This window comes from Coregonus lavaretus, assembly GCF_964263955.1.
Source record: "Coregonus lavaretus genome assembly, chromosome: 38".
NCBI classification, from domain to species: Eukaryota; Metazoa; Chordata; class Actinopteri; order Salmoniformes; family Salmonidae; genus Coregonus; species Coregonus lavaretus.
In genome coordinates this window covers 17,882,889-17,902,719 of record NC_140025.1, presented here as the reverse complement: position 1 = coordinate 17,902,719, position 19,831 = coordinate 17,882,889, and the positions used below count along the sequence as shown (strand labels likewise).

At 42.7% G+C, this 19,831-nt stretch overlaps 1 protein-coding gene across 1 annotated transcript; it reads right to left on the bottom strand.

The window, feature by feature from the left end:
• Positions 1-362: 362 nt before the first annotated feature.
• LOC311112505 (interleukin-10 receptor subunit beta-like) lies at positions 363-19,331 on the bottom strand (the record flags this gene model as incomplete). The annotated part of the gene is made up of 10 exons (XM_084155638.1): positions 363-596; positions 830-978; positions 1,216-1,384; positions 3,657-3,820; positions 3,914-4,086; positions 6,112-6,232; positions 7,106-7,274; positions 9,558-9,759; positions 9,934-9,987; positions 19,306-19,331. 10 exons carry the CDS (start codon positions 19,329-19,331, stop codon positions 363-365), a joined length of 1,461 nt encoding a protein of 486 aa, XP_084011764.1.
• Positions 19,332-19,831: the final 500 nt, after the last annotated feature.

Sequence of the window (19,831 nt, the reverse complement as noted above, 5' to 3'; positions counted from 1 at the left end):
ATGCACAAAGTAGATGTCCTAACTGACTTGCCAAAACTATAGTTTGTTAACAAGAAATGTGTGGAGTGATTGAAAAACTAGTTTTAATGACTCCAACCTAAGTATATGTACATTTCCGACTTCAGCTCTATATAGTATATAAAAACTAAAAAGAATGAAGTTCAATACGGTTTTGTAAGCACAGAAATCCAAAAACAAAAACACTGAAAAGTGAAATGAATAATGTTGAAGGGCTTCTGACACTAATGGACACTTTAATGTTAATGGCTTGCAATCCATCGTGACTACCTGATTTCCTCAGATTCCATATGCCCATATACAGAATAATTACAGTAGCTCATATCTTGATACCATTGTCCCAGTCAGATATTCTTGTAGGGCATGTCAAAATTGGCATTTTCAGCAACAGCATTGTAGTATTCAGGCATCTCCACAGAGACCCCACTATGCACATGGTAAAGGTTGTCCTCTGGTACGTCAGTCAACACATTGTATGGGTTTTCCTCACACAGAGCGCTGATCTGATCATACTTCTCTTGTAGAGGAGAGGTGATCTGCGAGGCCAGGTAGGTGTATTGATGAGAATCAGTCAGGTGCTGTGGGGGAGACGAACTGTCAGCCAATCAACCATCCAACGAATGGATGGATGGGTGGGTGAATAGATGGATGGATTGAATAATTAATTAATTGAACACAAACTCACACACACGTGCACCAGTTACGCAGGGACGCACACATGCACCCATGCACACACACACACGTGCACACACACACGTACATAAGTGCACACACATACGCATGCGCACACACACGCACACACACACAGTACCTGTTTCAAATGCTCAGGCAGCTTAACCTTGGGATGGAGGAACCTTCTCCCTTTGTAGATGATCCAGGGGACTAGGAGGAGTAGTGGGAAAGCCACAGCCACTGTCACCAAACTGACCACCAGGCCCTCAGACAGCCTTCGCTCCCCATCTACAGCACAGACACAGGTGGACACCAGTGAGAATGACCCTCAGAAACTGAACTGATGGCACAGATTATGGAAATGAGTGTTTTGCTGAGGCAGTTTCAGTTCCGTTTGTAACAATGAACATAATTGCTATTTGGTATCATCAAATTATGAAGGGGTTGAGGGGGTGGAGAGGGAGGATATAGAAAAAGTGGAAGAAAGGGGAGAAGGGTGTGTGAGGGAGGTGATGGAGAGCTCACCTGTGGTTGTGTTGATCGGTGTGCTCATCACACACGCATCCTTGCTGTACTGCCCCGTATTGTTGTGCGGCATCGGTATGTACACCTGGACCTGAATGCAGTATCTAGTGTTGGGCTCCAGTGGCTTCAGCTTAACACGTTGCTCAGTCACCCTCTCTCTCTCAAACACCTGTGATAACACATTGAGTTAGTGTATGTGTGTGAATGAGTGAGTGAGAGAGTGAGTTGTGAGTGGGTGAGAGAAAGAGTGGGAGTGTGTGTGTGTGTGTGTGTGTGTGTGTGTGTGTGTGTGTGTGTGTGTGTGTGTGTGTGTGTGTGTGTGTGTGTGTGTTTTGTGTGTGTATATACACCGGGTGTATAAACATTAGGAACAGCTGCTCTTTCCATGACATAGACTGACCAGGTGAATTTAGGTGAAAGCTATGATCCCGTACTTGTGAAATCCATTTCAATCAGTGTAGATGAAGGGGAGGATATAGGTTAAAGAAGGATTTGTAAGCCTTGAGACAATTGAGACATGGTTTGTATACAGTGCGTTCGGAAAGTATTCAGACCCCTTTTGTTTTTCCACATTTTGTTAAATAAAACATTTTCCTCATCAATCTACACACAATACTCCATTATGACAAAGCAAAAACACGTTTTTAGACATTTTTGCAAATTTATGAAGAGTAAAAACATTAACATAAGTATTCAGACCCTTTGCTATGAGACTCCATTGATCATCCTTGAGATATTTCTACAACTTGATTGGAGTCCACCTGTGGTAAATTCAATTGATTGGACATGATTTGGGAAAGCACACAACTGTCTATATAAGGTCCCACAGTTGACAGTGCATTTCAGAGCAAAAACCAAGCCATGAGGTTGAAGGAATTGTCCGTAGAGCTCCGAGACAGGATTGTGTCAAGGCAAAGATCTGGGGAACGGTACCAAACATTTTCTGCAGCATTGAAGGTCCCGAAGAACACAGTGGCCTCCATCATTCTTAAATGGAAGAAGTTTGGAACCACCAAGACTCTTTCTAGAGCTGGCCACCCGGCCCAACTGAGCAATCGGGGGAGAAGGGCCTTGGTCAGGGAGGTGACCAAGAAGCCGATGGTCACTCTGACAGAGCTCCAGAGTTCCTCTGTGGAGATGGGAGAACCTTCCAGAAGGACAACCATCTTTTCAGCACTCCACCAATCAGGTATTTTTGTTAGAGTGGCCAGATGGAAGCCACTCCTCAGTAAAAGGCACATGACAGCCCGCTTGGAGTTTGCCAAAAGGCACCTAAAGGACTCTCAGACCATGAGAAACAAGAATCTCTGGTTTGATGAAACCAAGATTGAACTCTTTGGCCTGAATGCCAAATGTCACATCTGGAGGAAACCTGGCACCATCCCTACGGTGAAGCATGGTGGTGGCAGCATCATGCTGTGGGGATGTTTTTCAGCGGCAGGGACTGGGAGATTAGTCAGGATCGAGGGAAAAATGAACTGAGCAAAGTACAGAGAGATCCTTGATGAAAACCTGCTCCAGAGCGCTCAGGACCTCAGACTGGGGTGAAGGTTCACCTTCCAACAGGACAATGACCCTAAGCATACAGCCAAGACAACGCAGGAGTAGCTTCGGGACAAAACTCTGAATGTCCTTGAATGGCCCAGCGAGCCTGGACTTGAACCCGATCGAACATCTCTGGAGAGACCTGAAAATAGCTGTGCAGCGACGCTCCCCATCCAACCTGACAGAGCTTGAGTGGATCTGCAGAGAAGAATGGGAGAAACTCCCAAAATACAGGTGTGCCAAGCTTGTAGTGCCATACCCAAGAAGACTTGAGGCAGTAATCGCTGCCAAAGGTGTTTTCAACAAAGTACTGGGTAAAGAGTCTGAATACTTATGTAAACATTTCTAAAAACCAGTTTTTGCTTTGTCATTATTGGGTATTGTATGTAGATTGATGAGGGGGAATAAACGATTTAATCAATTTTAGAATAAGGCTGTAACGTAACAAAATGTGGAAAAAGTCAAGGGGTCAAAATACTTTCCGAATGCACTATATGTGTGCCATTCAGAGCTTGAATGGGCAAGACAACAGATTTAAGTGCCTTTGAACAGGGTATGGTACTAGGTGCCAGGTGCACCGGTTTGAGTGTCTAGAACTGCAACGCTGCTGGGTTTTTCATGCTCAACATTATTTTCCCGTGTGTATCAAGAATGTTCCACCACACAAAGGACATCCAACCAACTTGACACAACTGTGGGAGGCATTGGACTCAACGTGGGCCAGAATCCCTGTAGAACACTTTCGACACCTTGCCCCAACAAATTCTGGCTGTTCTGAGAGCAAAAGTTGGTGCAATATTAAGAATGTGTTCCTAATGTTTTGTACACTCAGTGTACACAGTATGTGTGTGTGTGTATGTGTTTGTGTGTGTTAGACTATTATTTGTCGATCTTACATCCTTCTTGTCAGTATTCTTCCAGTATCTGATATTGTATTCCACTTCGCTGTAGGCTTCTTTCAGCGATGAGATCTTTAGCACCGGATTCTGAATGTTCACCTCTACAGCTCCTATAGCTCCTCCCTTGGTGACCAAGGTTACGTTCGGAGGACCAATGACGGCTGAGGAGACACAATACAGGAAGTCAAAGATAGGACGTCTAGAATGAGAGAGCTACAATGAACAGTCTCACAAAAGTGCATATTGGTACTCACTTTCTTTCTTAAGAGAGAAGTTTGGGGTTTCCGCCCAGCTGGAGGTATTTCCCTTTAACTCTGTCCTCACTCTGAATTGATAATTTCCATGGCAACTAGGAAGTTCGCCGAAGTCACACCTGTGCTCTTTGGTGGCTTTACACACGGTGTGGAAGAAAGCCGTTGAAGACTTTCTGAGTATCAGACAATAAAAAGAGGTTAACATTATAATTAAAAAATTTTGTGGCATCGATGTGTAATAACATTGCCTTTTATGTTGCTTACTATTAAGTAGAGAGGAGAAAACACACAGCTGATTTGGCAAGGTATTCGAAAAGAACATAACACGTAAATAATGTAGCTACAAACTCAATAGCCCTGATGCAATTGATTCATTAGACAGGAAAACCCTTTCATTCTCTTAGTTTCTCTTAGTGTGATGTTACTACCTGTTTTATAAAAATCAAAAAGGTTTTGTTTTTTTGCTGGTGTGTGTGTGTCTTGTTCTCTTCCAGAAAAGGTGGAACTTTTTTAGTTCCTATACTGCATGTGTGGTCATATCAATGCCCTGTCATTGTTCACAACTTCCCCTCTCTGTGAAGTTCCTCATACAGATGTAGGATCTTAATTTGAGCCAGTTTGCTAAAGCAGGAAAACAATCCTGCAGCAACAGGAAATGTGAATTATTATGTGGATGTATAAGTAATGGTTTTTTTGTAGGGGTTGATACATTTTTCGTTAGGGCAAATCAAGTCTGACATTTTAAAGTGTAAATTACAAACTTTAGTCTTTTTTCAACCTTGAATACACTAAAAGTATGCATTTCCTGCTGTGCAGGAACATTCTCAGCAGTAAAAGAGTGATCAAATTACCTAGCTAGTTGGAACACGGTGTCGCACCAGCCTCCCGCCTGTCTCCAGTGTCACTAACTAGAATCTAGCTAGTTAGCTAGCACACAGGAGGCGTGGGCGACCGGTAGACAGTGTCCTTCGCCCCCGCCTGTCCGGCACTGTTTTCCCGCAGTTTTGTCAACGACGGTGAGGGCAGGTGGGAGCAAAGAACCCACTAGCTAGCAAGGAGGACTCCGGTAGGCAGGGGCGAAAAAATTCAGATAATACTTTTATTTTCCTTTTAACCCACATTCAAAAGTATCACACAAGCATGAAGATGTCATGCTCCGTGTGGCGGGGGGGGGGTTCATGAAAGAACCAATGGGATGCTTGAGGGAGGGCGTTCCTGCAGATGCAAGAATGCCCAGATGCAGGAATGCCCCGAATTGCAGTTGGACCTCGGTGGCTCAGTGCAGTCAATCAAAATAATACAAATATAATAATCTTGCGATTTAAAGCTACGGAGACAATTTCAGAATGTAACAGGCTGTTAGTACAATTTCAGGTAAAAACTCTGTAACAAAAAAAGTCTAAAAAATATGAAACATGTACATGTCTGTACATTACAGCTGTTTCAAAAACATTGCTATGATATTACAATTTACTGTAAGAGTGTTGGCTCAACGAGACATTTCTGTTTACACTGCCCTGCTTACAGGGGGGCAACTGTCGGGAGTGTCGTGCGCTACCTCCGGAGGTAGCGGTTGAGATGTGACAAGTTCGAAAGTATACATTGTAGTATTGTGTAGCCAAGGGTATTTTTGCGAAAAGTATAGTAAGTGTGAACAACCTCTAAATATACTATCAAAGACAAAACACTTAAACCAGAGGTATTTTGTGTTGGCATTCTTGTGTATGTGTGTGTCATACAAATGTATGATCTTAATTTGAGCCAGTCTCCTACAGCAGGAAAATAATCCTGCAGCAATATAAAATGGGAATTATTATGTGCATTATAATTCATGGACATTTTTGAGCGGGAAAATCAAGTCTGAAATTTCAAAGTGGAAATTACAAACTTTAGAAGCCTTTTTAGGCTGTTGCAGGAGAAAGTTATCCTGCAACAGGGTGATCAAATTAAGATCCTACATCTGTATATATGTGTGTGTGTGTGTGTGTTTTGCTTTTCTATTTGCTCTGGTAAATAGTCAGTCTCCAGTCCAGTGTAGTCCAGGATGCTGCTGAGTGTTTGTGTGCTGACTGAGTGGAATGGATGTACCAGTCTAAATGCCTCTGAGACACTGCAGGAGGAAAACTGCATCCAGAATGAGCAACACCCTCTTCATCTGTTTTTTTAATCCTGTGTGTGTGTGTGCATGCATGTCTCACCTGTATTCAGCTGTGTAGGTAAGGTGTCTCAGTGAACTAAGGGGAGCATCCCACGTAACTATGGCATCCATGTTGTTAGAGACCACCTCAACGTTTTGTGGTTGAGGCAGAAGTGACTCCGCTATACAATGAAACAAACAAACACTCAGTTGATTACCAGAATTAGACTGAAACAGAAAGACAGTATCCAGATACAAGAGTCCAGTGAGATGAAATAACACTCAAATACAAGTTCGCAAGTTTACATTGTAGTACACTACCGTTCAAAAGTTTTGGGTCGCTTAGAAATGTCCTTGTTTTTGAAAGAAAATAAAAAAAATGGTCCATTAAAATAACATCAAATTGATCGAAAATACAGTGTAGACATTGTTAATGTTGTAAATGGCTATTGTAGCTGGAAACGGCAGATTTTTTTATGGAATATCTACATAGGCCCATTATCAGCAACCATAAGTCCTGTGTTCCAATGGCACGTTGTGTTTGCTAATCCAAGTTTATCATTTTAAAAGGCTAATTGATCATTAGAAAACCCTTTTGCAATTATGTTAACACAGCTGAAAACTGTTGTGCTGATTAAAGAAGCAATAAAACTGGCCTTCTTGAGACTAGTTGAGTATCTGGAGCATCAGCAATTGTGGGTTCGATTACAGGCTCAAAATGGCCAGAAACAAATAACTTTCTTCTGAAACTCGTCAGTCTATTCTTGTTCTGAGAAATGAGTGCTATTCCATGCGAGAAATTGCCAAGAAACTGAAGATCTCGTACAACGTTGTGTACTACTCCCTTCACAGAACAGCGCACAACTGAGCAAGAGGACAAATACATTAGAGTGTCTAGTTTGAGAAACAGGCGCTTCAACTGGCAGCTTCATTAAATAGTACCCGCAAAACACCAGTCTCAAATTATGAAGGGGTTGAGGGGGTGGAGAGGGAGGATATAGAAAAAGTGGAAGAAAGGGGAGAAGGGTGTGTGAGGGAGGTGGTGGAGAGCTCACCTGTGGTTGTGTTGATCGGTGTGCTCATCACACACGCATCCTTGCTGTACTGCCCCGTATTGTTGTGCGGCATCGGTATGTACACCTGGACCTGAATGCAGTATCTAGTGTTGGGCTCCAGTGGCTTCAGCTTAACACGTTGCTCAGTCACCCTCTCTCTCTCAAACACCTGTGATAACACATTGAGTTAGTGTATGTGTGTGAATGAGTGAGTGAGAGAGTGAGTTGTGAGTGGGTGAGAGAAAGAGTGGGAGTGTGTGTGTGTGTGTGTGTGTGTGTGTGTGTGTGTGTGTGTGTGTGTGTGTGTGTGTGTGTGTGTGTGTGTGTGTGTGTGTGTGTGTGTTTGTGTGTGTATATACACCGGGTGTATAAACATTAGGAACAGCTGCTCTTTCCATGACATAGACTGACCAGGTGAATTTAGGTGAAAGCTATGATCCCGTACTTGTGAAATCCATTTCAATCAGTGTAGATGAAGGGGAGGATATAGGTTAAAGAAGGATTTGTAAGCCTTGAGACAATTGAGACATGGTTTGTATACAGTGCGTTCGGAAAGTATTCAGACCCCTTTTGTTTTTCCACATTTTGTTAAATAAAACATTTTCCTCATCAATCTACACACAATACTCCATTATGACAAAGCAAAAACACGTTTTTAGACATTTTTGCAAATTTATGAAGAGTAAAAACATTAACATAATTATTCAGACCCTTTGCTATGAGACTCCATTGATCATCCTTGAGATATTTCTACAACTTGATTGGAGTCCACCTATGGTAAATTCAATTGATTGGACATGATTTGGGAAAGCACACAACTGTCTATATAAGGTCCCACAGTTGACAATGCATTTCAGAGCAAAAACCAAGCCATGAGGTTGAAGGAATTGTCCGTAGAGCTCCGAGACAGGATTGTGTCAAGGCAAAGATCTGGGGAACGGTACCAAACATTTTCTGCAGCATTGAAGGTCCCAAAGAACACAGTGGCCTCCATCATTCTTAAATGGAAGAAGTTTGGAACCACCAAGACTCTTTCTAGAGCTGGCCACCCGGCCCAACTGAGCAATCGGGGGAGAAGGGCCTTGGTCAGGGAGGTGACCAAGAAGCCGATGGTCACTCTGACAGAGCTCCAGAGTTCCTCTGTGGAGATGGGAGAACCTTCCAGAAGGACAACCATCTTTTCAGCACTCCACCAATCAGGTATTTTTGTTAGAGTGGCCAGATGGAAGCCACTCCTCAGTAAAAGGCACATGACAGCCCGCTTGGAGTTTGCCAAAAGGCACCTAAAGGACTCTCAGACCATGAGAAACAAGATTCTCTGGTTTGATGAAACCAAGATTGAACTCTTTGGCCTGAATGCCAAATGTCACATCTGGAGGAAACCTGGCACCATCCCTACGGTGAAGCATGGTGGTGGCAGCATCATGCTGTGGGGATGTTTTTCAGCGGCAGGGACTGGGAGATTAGTCAGGATCGAGGGAAAAATGAACTGAGCAAAGTACAGAGAGATCCTTGATGAAAACCTGCTCCAGAGCGCTCAGGACCTCAGACTGGGGTGAAGGTTCACCTTCCAACAGGACAATGACCCTAAGCATACAGCCAAGACAACGCAGGAGTAGCTTCGGGACAAAACTCTGAATGTCCTTGAATGGCCCAGCGAGCCTGGACTTGAACCCGATCGAACATCTCTGGAGAGACCTGAAAATAGCTGTGCAGCGACGCTCCCCATCCAACCTGACAGAGCTTGAGTGGATCTGCAGAGAAGAATGGGAGAAACTCCCAAAATACAGGTGTGCCAAGCTTGTAGTGCCATACCCAAGAAGACTTGAGGCAGTAATCGCTGCCAAAGGTGTTTTCAACAAAGTACTGGGTAAAGAGTCTGAATACTTATGTAAACATTTCTAAAAACCAGTTTTTGCTTTGTCATTATTGGGTATTGTATGTAGATTGATGAGGGGGAATAAACGATTTAATCAATTTTAGAATAAGGCTGTAACGTAACAAAATGTGGAAAAAGTCAAGGGGTCAAAATACTTTCCGAATGCACTATATGTGTGCCATTCAGAGCTTGAATGGGCAAGACAACAGATTTAAGTGCCTTTGAACAGGGTATGGTACTAGGTGCCAGGTGCACCGGTTTGAGTGTCTAGAACTGCAACGCTGCTGGGTTTTTCATGCTCAACATTATTTTCCCGTGTGTATCAAGAATGTTCCACCACACAAAGGACATCCAACCAACTTGACACAACTGTGGGAGGCATTGGACTCAACGTGGGCCAGAATCCCTGTAGAACACTTTCGACACCTTGCCCCAACAAATTCTGGCTGTTCTGAGAGCAAAAGTTGGTGCAATATTAAGAATGTGTTCCTAATGTTTTGTACACTCAGTGTACACAGTATGTGTGTGTGTGTATGTGTTTGTGTGTGTTAGACTATTATTTGTCGATCTTACATCCTTCTTGTCAGTATTCTTCCAGTATCTGATATTGTATTCCACTTTGCTGTAGGCTTCTTTCAGCGATGAGATCTTTAGCACCGGATTCTGAATGTTCACCTCTACAGCTCCTATAGCTCCTCCCTTGGTGACCAAGGTTACGTTCGGAGGACCAATGACGGCTGAGGAGACACAATACAGGAAGTCAAAGATAGGACGTCTAGAATGAGAGAGCTACAATGAACAGTCTCACAAAAGTGCATATTGGTACTCACTTCCTTTCTTAAGAGAGAAGTTTGGGGTTTCCGCCCAGCTGGAGGTATTTCCCTTTAACTCTGTCCTCACTCTGAATTGATAATTTCCATGGCAACTAGGAAGTTCGCCGAAGTCACACCTGTGCTCTTTGGTGGCTTTACACACGGTGTGGAAGAAAGCCGTTGAAGACTTTCTGAGTATCAGACAATAAAAAGAGGTTAACATTATAATTAAATTTTTTTGTGGCATCGATGTGTAATAACATTGCCTTTTATGTTGCTTACTATTAAGTAGAGAGGAGAAAACACACAGCTGATTTGGCAAGGTATTCGAAAAGAACATAACACGTAAATAATGTAGCTACAAACTCAATAGCCCTGATGCAATTGATTCATTAGACAGGAAAACCCTTTCATTCTCTTAGTTTCTCTTAGTGTGATGTTACTACCTGTTTTATAAAAATCAAAAAGGTTTTGTTTTTTTGCTGGTGTGTGTGTGTCTTGTTCTCTTCCAGAAAAGGTGGAACTTTTTTAGTTCCTATACTGCATGCGTGGTCATATCAATGCCCTGTCATTGTTCACAACTTCCCCTCTCTGTGAAGTTCCTCATACAGATGTAGGATCTTAATTTGAGCCAGTTTGCTAAAGCAGGAAAACAATCCTGCAGCAACAGGAAATGTGAATTATTATGTGGATGTATAAGTAATGGTTTTTTTGTAGGGGTTGATACATTTTTCGTTAGGGCAAATCAAGTCTGACATTTTAAAGTGTAAATTACAAACTTTAGTCTTTTTTCAACCTTGAATACACTAAAAGTATGCATTTCCTGCTGTGCAGGAACATTCTCAGCAGTAAAAGAGTGATCAAATTACCTAGCTAGTTGGAACACGGTGTCGCACCAGCCTCCCGCCTGTCTCCAGTGTCACTAACTAGAATCTAGCTAGTTAGCTAGCACACAGGAGGCGTGGGCGACCGGTAGACAGTGTCCTTCGCCCCCGCCTGTCCGGCACTGTTTTCCCGCAGTTTTGTCAACGACGGTGAGGGCAGGTGGGAGCAAAGAACCCACTAGCTAGCAAGGAGGACTCCGGTAGGCAGGGGCGAAAAAATTCAGATAATACTTTTATTTTCCTTTTAACCCACATTCAAAAGTATCACACAAGCATGAAGATGTCATGCTCCGTGTGGCGGGGGGGGGGTTCATGAAAGAACCAATGGGATGCTTGAGGGAGGGCGTTCCTGCAGATGCAAGAATGCCCAGATGCAGGAATGCCCCGAATTGCAGTTGGACCTCGGTGGCTCAGTGCAGTCAATCAAAATAATACAAATATAATAATCTTGCGATTTAAAGCTACGGAGACAATTTCAGAATGTAACAGGCTGTTAGTACAATTTCAGGTAAAAACTCTGTAACAAAAAAAGTCTAAAAAATATGAAACATGTACATGTCTGTACATTACAGCTGTTTCAAAAACATTGCTATGATATTACAATTTACTGTAAGAGTGTTGGCTCAACGAGACATTTCTGTTTACACTGCCCTGCTTACAGGGGGGCAACTGTCGGGAGTGTCGTGCGCTACCTCCGGAGGTAGCGGTTGAGATGTGACAAGTTCGAAAGTATACATTGTAGTATTGTGTAGCCAAGGGTATTTTTGCGAAAAGTATAGTATGTGTGAACAACCTCTAAATATACTATCAAAGACAAAACACTTAAACCAGAGGTATTTTGTGTTGGCATTCTTGTGTATGTGTGTGTCATACAAATGTATGATCTTAATTTGAGCCAGTCTCCTACAGCAGGAAAATAATCCTGCAGCAATATAAAATGGGAATTATTATGTGCATTATAATTCATGGACATTTTTGAGCGGGAAAATCAAGTCTGAAATTTCAAAGTGGAAATTACAAACTTTAGAAGCCTTTTTAGGCTGTTGCAGGAGAAAGTTATCCTGCAACAGGGTGATCAAATTAAGATCCTACATCTGTATATATGTGTGTGTGTGTGTGTGTTTTGCTTTTCTATTTGCTCTGGTAAATAGTCAGTCTCCAGTCCAGTGTAGTCCAGGATGCTGCTGAGTGTTTGTGTGCTGACTGAGTGGAATGGATGTACCAGTCTAAATGCCTCTGAGACACTGCAGGAGGAAAACTGCATCCAGAATGAGCAACACCCTCTTCATCTGTTTTTTTAATCCTGTGTGTGTGTGTGCATGCATGTCTCACCTGTATTCAGTTGTGTAGGTAAGGTGTCTCAGTGAACTAAGGGGAGCATCCCACGTAACTATGGCATCCATGTTGTTAGAGACCACCTCAACGTTTTGTGGTTGAGGCAGAAGTGACTCCGCTATACAATGAAACAAACAAACACTCAGTTGATTACCAGAATTAGACTGAAACAGAAAGACAGTATCCAGATACAAGAGTCCAGTGAGATGAAATAACACTCAAATACAAGTTCGCAAGTTTACATTGTAGTACACTACCGTTCAAAAGTTTTGGGTCGCTTAGAAATGTCCTTGTTTTTGAAAGAAAATAAAAAAAATGGTCCATTAAAATAACATCAAATTGATCGAAAATACAGTGTAGACATTGTTAATGTTGTAAATGGCTATTGTAGCTGGAAACGGCAGATTTTTTTATGGAATATCTACATAGGCCCATTATCAGCAACCATAAGTCCTGTGTTCCAATGGCACGTTGTGTTTGCTAATCCAAGTTTATCATTTTAAAAGGCTAATTGATCATTAGAAAACCCTTTTGCAATTATGTTAACACAGCTGAAAACTGTTGTGCTGATTAAAGAAGCAATAAAACTGGCCTTCTTGAGACTAGTTGAGTATCTGGAGCATCAGCAATTGTGGGTTCGATTACAGGCTCAAAATGGCCAGAAACAAATAACTTTCTTCTGAAACTCGTCAGTCTATTCTTGTTCTGAGAAATGAGTGCTATTCCATGCGAGAAATTGCCAAGAAACTGAAGATCTCGTACAACGTTGTGTACTACTCCCTTCACAGAACAGCGCACAACTGAGCAAGAGGACAAATACATTAGAGTGTCTAGTTTGAGAAACAGGCGCTTCAACTGGCAGCTTCATTAAATAGTACCCGCAAAACACCAGTCTCAACGTCAACATTGAAGAGGTGACTCCGGAATGTTGACCTTCTAGGCAGAGTTGCAAAGAAAAAGCCATATCTTAGACTGCCCATCTTTAATCTTTTATTTTTATTGGCCAGTCTGAGATATGACTTGTGTGTGTGTAGACTGACAAGTTTCAGAAGAAAGTTATTTGTTTCTGGCCATTTTGATCCTGTAATCGAACCCACAATTGCTGATGCTCCAGATACTCAACAAGTCTCAAGAAGGCCAGTTTTATTGCTTCTTTAATCAGCACAACAGTTTTCAGCTGTGCTAACATAATTGCAAAAGGGTTTTCTAATGATCAATTAGCCTTTTAAAATGATACACTTGGATTAGCAAACACAACGTGCCATTGGAACACAGGACTGATGGTTGCTGAAAATGGGCCACTGTACGCCTATGTAGATATTCCATAAAAAATCAGCCGTTTCAAGATACAATAGCCATTTACAACATTAACAATGTCTACACTGTATTTCTGATTAATTTTATGTTAATTTAATGTACCAAAAAATTGCTTTTCTTTCGAAAACAAGGACATTTCTAAGTGATCCCAAACTTTTGAACGGTAGTATATTTGTGTAGCCGAGGGTATTTTTGCGAAAAGTCTAGTAAGTTTGAACAACCTCTAAGTATACTATCAAAATACTTTCAATTACATATTCAAGCACAGGTCTGATAGAACTTGGTAATACCAAGACAGAGACAACATAAAGTTAAACAGTGACACCGCAACAATGATAATACTGTATCTAGGCTACAATAAGTTAAGGCCTGAAAACACAAACCTGAAATGAATCGAAATCCCAGAGTGATAAGAAGATAAAATGCCATCACATTGTGCTGTGGTTTGTTCCAATTGTAACAACGACTGTAAGTCATGCTGGATAAGAGTATCTGCTAAATTACCAAAATGTAAAAATGCAACAGGAAGAAACTGATAACTTCTCTTTTTATTGGCAGGCATAGTGAAGAAAGAAGAACAATGTTGTTTCCTCATTGGCACTGAGACAGTTGCCCTATTCCAAATAATGTATTATCATTGTGTAGGCCACTGATGTTGATCTACCATTATTACACCTATGAGTAGGCCGCCAAACAATTAATTATAATCTGAAAGTACATACATTTTTCACGTGCTCCAACACAAACTGTCATAAACAAATCTCTCAAAAAGCTGACACTGCAAGCTCCTGGTTACTATCCAATCAAAGCCACATTGACACTACCATCAATGGTTAGCCACAATTGGCTTAAAAAGCCAAACGTAACATAATACCTGCCAACTTATTTCCAGCAATATTGCCCCTGCCTGTGTGATTTGGGATTGGGCTGGTGTGTCAAAGAGCAATTTACAAATGATGTAAAAAGATAGCATAGAATAAAATGCAAAAAACTGTTGGGTGAGTGTTGTCTGATTGAAGCTGTTGGTACATGGTAACAGTAAATGCCAAGTGATGTATCACAATGTAAAATCTTTGCACTATATTTGTGAGCGTGGCGGCTGCTGAAATGACAAGAGCATACACTCGCCCACACACCCACGTACACACACACACACACACACACAATATGGACACAAACAGATGGGGAGTTGGGGACGGTTGCATACTGTGTGTTTGAATAATGTTTGAATAATGTTGACAGCCATGAGAGAAAAATCTGATCAGAGAAAAGAGAGAAATACATAAAATACCTGTGTTGCTGTAACTGTAATGTAAAAGTGAGTGTGTGTGTGTGTGTGTGTCTCTGTGTGTGTGCGTGTGCGTGTGTGGGCGAGTGAACCTACTTGTCACTTCAGCATCTGCCACATTTAGAAATAAATAGAATGCAAACCTTTTACCTGTGTGCACATGGTCCTGGAGTTTAAATTTTGCAGTTATTCAATAAATCCCCCAGAGGGCAGTACAACCCTATATTTAATCACAGACAACTACATATTCTGCAATATAGAAAAAAGTCTGTCACTTTTCCCTTTGGATGATGTGTCACGATCTCATTAGTGAGTTGTGACACAATATTGTGACATTGATGTGATTGAGTGGGAATGGAGAGGTTCATCTGATTACAAAATCTTACTCTTGCTATATCGGCATCTGGTCTAACACTCTCCCAAAGCTGTGACTACAATAAGCTTGACCCCAGGCAGCCAGAGGAGATTACATTTCCCCAACTACTCAGGCACAGACCCAGCTAAAGTAAGCCTTGATCCCCTCACCCCTCCCTCAGGAATTAAACAACCAGGCAACTGAGGCAAGAGGAGGCACCTTTTCTCTCAGTGGATGAAAAGCTCAAACATTTGAACCCCCTCCAATTCCCCTCTGTCTCTATCTGCACCTCTATCTGGCTTCTCTTCTTCTCCCTTTTCCCCCTCTCTCTATCTCTCTTTAAGTAACACGCACGCACACGCATCTCATGCACATACACACACACAGCACCTGACAGAAAACCTGCAGCTTCTGTTTACCTATATAGAGGCTTACCTCGGGTATCAAACACATCAAACATATGGAAACCACATGTTTAAACAAACATTGATATTTTATATTTTAGTCATTTAGCAGACACTCTTATCCAGAGCGACTTACAGGTAGTGAGTGCGTACATTATTATTGTTAAAAAATATATATATATTCTTTTTTTTCATACTGGCCCCCCGTGGGAATCGAACCCACAACCCTGGCGTTGCAAACGCCATGCTCTACCAACTGAGCTACATCCCTGCCGGCCATTCCCTCCCATACCCTCGACGACGCTGGGCCAATTGTGCGCCGCCCCATGGGTCTCCCAGTCGCGGCCGACTAAGACAGAGCCTGGATTCAAACCAGGATCTCTAGTGGCACAGCTAGCACTGCGATGCAGTGCCTTAAACCACTGCGCCACTCGGGAGACCAAACACAAACAGTATCACACATTGAACATATGAAACCACATGTTTGACTCCGTTTCATTAATTCCATTCCAGCCATTACAATGAGCCCAGCTTCATACAGTACATCACAGCTCAGGTTACTATTGCTTTACTATACAGGTGCATAATGCTACACTGCTCAAAAAAATAAAGGGAACACTTAAACAACACAATGTAACTCCAAGTCAATCACACTTCTGTGAAATAAAACTGTCCACTTAGGAAGCAACACTGATTGACAATAAAAGTCACATGCTGTTGTGCAAATGGAATAGACAACAGGTGGAAATTATAGGCAATTAGCAAGACACCCCTAATAAAGGACTGGTTTTGCAGGTGGTTACCACAGACCACTTCTCAGTTCCTATGCTTCCTGGCTGATGTTTTGGTCACTTTTGAATGCTGGCGGTGCTTTCACTCTAGTGGTAGCATGAGACGGAGTCTACAACCCACACAAGTGGCTCAGGTAGTGCAGCTCATCCAGGATGGCACATCAATGCGAGCTATTTTTGACTTGTTTTCAGGACATTACATCAAAGTTGGATCAGCCTGTAGTGTGGTTTTCCACTTTCCAGACCTCCATGGGTTGATACATTTGATTTCCATTGATCATTTTTGTGTTTTTGAGAAGGTGAAGAGAGAGTGAGAGATGGATAGCGCGAGGAAGCATGTGTCTGTGCTCAGCAAAACCGGGGCTAAAGAGCTGACCGGCAGAGAGAGAGGTGCACGCTGGGATGCCGGCAGGGTGCGTAATGAGATTCGGGGAAGAGGTGAAGCCTCATCCTCGGTCTGTTCTTCGCTTCCTTCGTCTCTGCCCTCGCTCTGCCAATCACGATCCGATGAGGGGGGCCGGGGATGGGACTGGATGCAGTGCAGGGGTCTGCAGCCACTCCAAAAGAGCCCTATAGAGCCAGATTACCGTGGCCAGGGGTGGAGAGTTGGTGGAAGGAGGGATGGAGGGTTGGGGGAGAGAGCACGGTTGCATGCCCATGAACAGGCTTCCAAAACAGCCTGATGGGGGTGTTGGCACAGGAGGAATGTGGGCGTCTTGGTGGGACACAGATGTGGCGAAGAGCTCCGAGCTGGAACTTTCCACCCACGTCTTTTGGAAAGGTCACCTGACCTCTGTCCCACCTTCTGCTCCCTGATTGGAGCACCTTGGAGCGGTAAGAGGGCTTGGGAGGGGGAGAGGATGAGAGAAGATAACCCCATCAGAGGATAACGGCCCAAAGCCAGAGTGGTACATACTGGAACGCCCCGTGCAATTCCCCTTCCCCTTGAGGAACCGCCGTGGCTATATAGGCTATAAGTGCTAGGAGCTTCTGCTATATGAATATTTAAATTCCCCAAAGTGAATTTCAGAAGAGGCATTGCAGGAGGGTGAATATTGAACTGTTATAGTGTGGGGTTTTATGTGGGGGGTCTCTACACCACATTTTTACAGTTTCAAAAGGTCAGACCTTATTCGCCTTTTCTGTTATATGACCCACTCTAGCAGTGTACCGTCGACTTGACTTTGTGATCTCAAAAAATGGCCTGTCCAAAACTGGGTGTCTCAGTCTCCTAGGCAACGAGCTAAACTTAGATAGTAATAACATAAAATTTGATTGGGGAATTAGAGCAAAGAGCCACTCTCCCTCTTCCCCTCCTTCTGCTTCCTCCTTTCTCTCTGCTTCCTCCACTTCCTCCCCTTCTCCCTCTTCCTCTCCCTCTTCCTATCCATTTTCCTCTCCCTCCACTCTCCTCTCCCTCCTCTTCACTCTCCTCTTCATCTCTCCCTCCACTCTCCTCTCGCTACACTCCTCCCTCCTCTCTCCACATCTCTATCCCTCCAATCATCTCTAACTCCTCTTCCTGCATGCCTTTCGCTGCTGAGCCCTGACTCACCACATCACTTCCCTCGCTTTCACTGACTTAGAGGAACAGAGTAACAGAGTCAGAGGAGAGGAGCAACAAATAGGATACAATTGTGGTCAGGAACATAATGTCTCTCTCTCCCTCTCACACTGTCTCGCTCTTCCTTCCTCTTTCTTTTTCTCAACCATACATATACTCTCTTCCTAATAAGGGGTTTCCATAATAGATTGTGTGATACAGTTACACCTTCTCTCTCTCTCTCTCTCTCTCTCTCTCTCTCTCTCTCTCTCTCTCTCTCTCTCTCTCTCTCTCTCTCTCTCTCTCTCTCTCTCTCTCTCTCTCTCTCTCTCTCTCTCTCTCTCTCTCTCTCTCTCTCTCTCTCTCTCTCTCTCTCTCTCTCTCTCTCTCTCTCTCTCTCTCTCTCTCTCTCTTCATCCCTGAGCATTTTGTTAACCTCTTAAGGATCTGACCCTTTTTTTCAATTTTCGCCTAAAATGACATACCCAAATCGAACTGCCTGTAGCTCAGGACCTGAAGCAAGGATATGCATATTCTTGATACCATTTGAAAGAAAACACTTTGTGTTTTAGCAATTGAGAAAAACTGTAATTTCACATTTCCACAAACTTCAATTTCTGAAACCTTGCTCCATTTCCTGAAAACATTAAACACAAAACCTCATCTTCAAGCACTATTTACAAAACCTCTGACTTCTCTCGCAAAATGAAACATTCGCCTCAAAACAGTTTTACCTGTGTTCAAAATCAACACTGCTCTCAAATCATAAACAAAGTGATCAAAATGATATACACTCTCAAGCAGTCAGTAAACAATACACCGAAAAATAGAAAACACATTGTTCAAAACATACAGTTCTCAGGGAGAAGTACATTTTTATTCTCAAAACAAATTTCATATTTTTCTGTCATTGTCTTTTGATGAACGAAAACATGTTCTATCATAGTAGCTCAAAATTGATCAGAAATTACTACTCTGCTTTGCTCTTTGCAAATTTTTGTTTTGTTCTTCCTCCTCCTTGTACCCCTATTTTTACAGTACTGTACCCTGCATCTCACAAACTTGTCCTTTGTCTCCGTGATACTGTTATTCTTGTTCTTTGTTGATATGAACCTGCAACCAGTCAAAATCTATTGAGCAGTCAGTACTGTTAACAAATGGAAAGCACAATGTTCAGGGCCATACAATTTGTCCATTGTACAGTATACAGCCTACAATGCACTGTACTACAGTATACAATACTAAAAGGGACAAAAATCAAAGGAGTAAACATGTGATCAATGTGCTTCTTCTTGTCTTTGGGCTGGGTCAGGCCAGAGCACTTCGTCGACATCCCAAGCAATATTGTCCCTCCTGAGGCAACGGGGGAAAAAGCCTCTTGTGTGCCGTATGCAGCCCTGACATGATTCCTCACCTATATCACCACAGGCTAAATCCATGGCTTGCAGCAGATTTACTCTGGTGTAGGGTTGTCTATCATACACTTTCCATCTCCAAGAGGAGAAAAACTCCTCAATCGGATTCAGGAAAGGCGAATATGGAGGGAGGTACAAGGTCATAAACTGCCCATTGATGTTAAACCATTCCTTTACCTGATCAGCTTGGTGGAAACTGACATTGTCCCACACTATCACATAGGTGGGAATGGGATTCTCATTTAGCTCTTGACCCTGCTGCTCTTGAACCTGCTGCTCAAATAAAATATCTCTTAGATTGGCAATAAATCTTAGAAGGTGCTGGGTGTTATATGGCCCGAGTGTAACATGGTGATGTAGAACACCATGGTTGCTGATAGCAGCACAGATTGTGACATTGCCACCTCGTTGACCAGGGACTTCAACAATGGCCTGCTGTCCAATCATGTTTTGGCCTCTCCTTCTCCTCTTTGTTAGATTGAAGCCTGCTTCATCGACAAAGATGAACTCATGGTGTCTGTCCAAGGATTCCAAGTCAAATATTGTCTGTGTAGAAATACAATATACTGTATGTAGGATTTTGTAAGTCGTACAGAGACAGTGCTATACTGTAGAGTACAATTAGGCCTACTGTATGCACTTCTGATTCACATACATTGTATGTACTGAAGAGTAATGTCATTCACATAGTATGTGTTAGTAC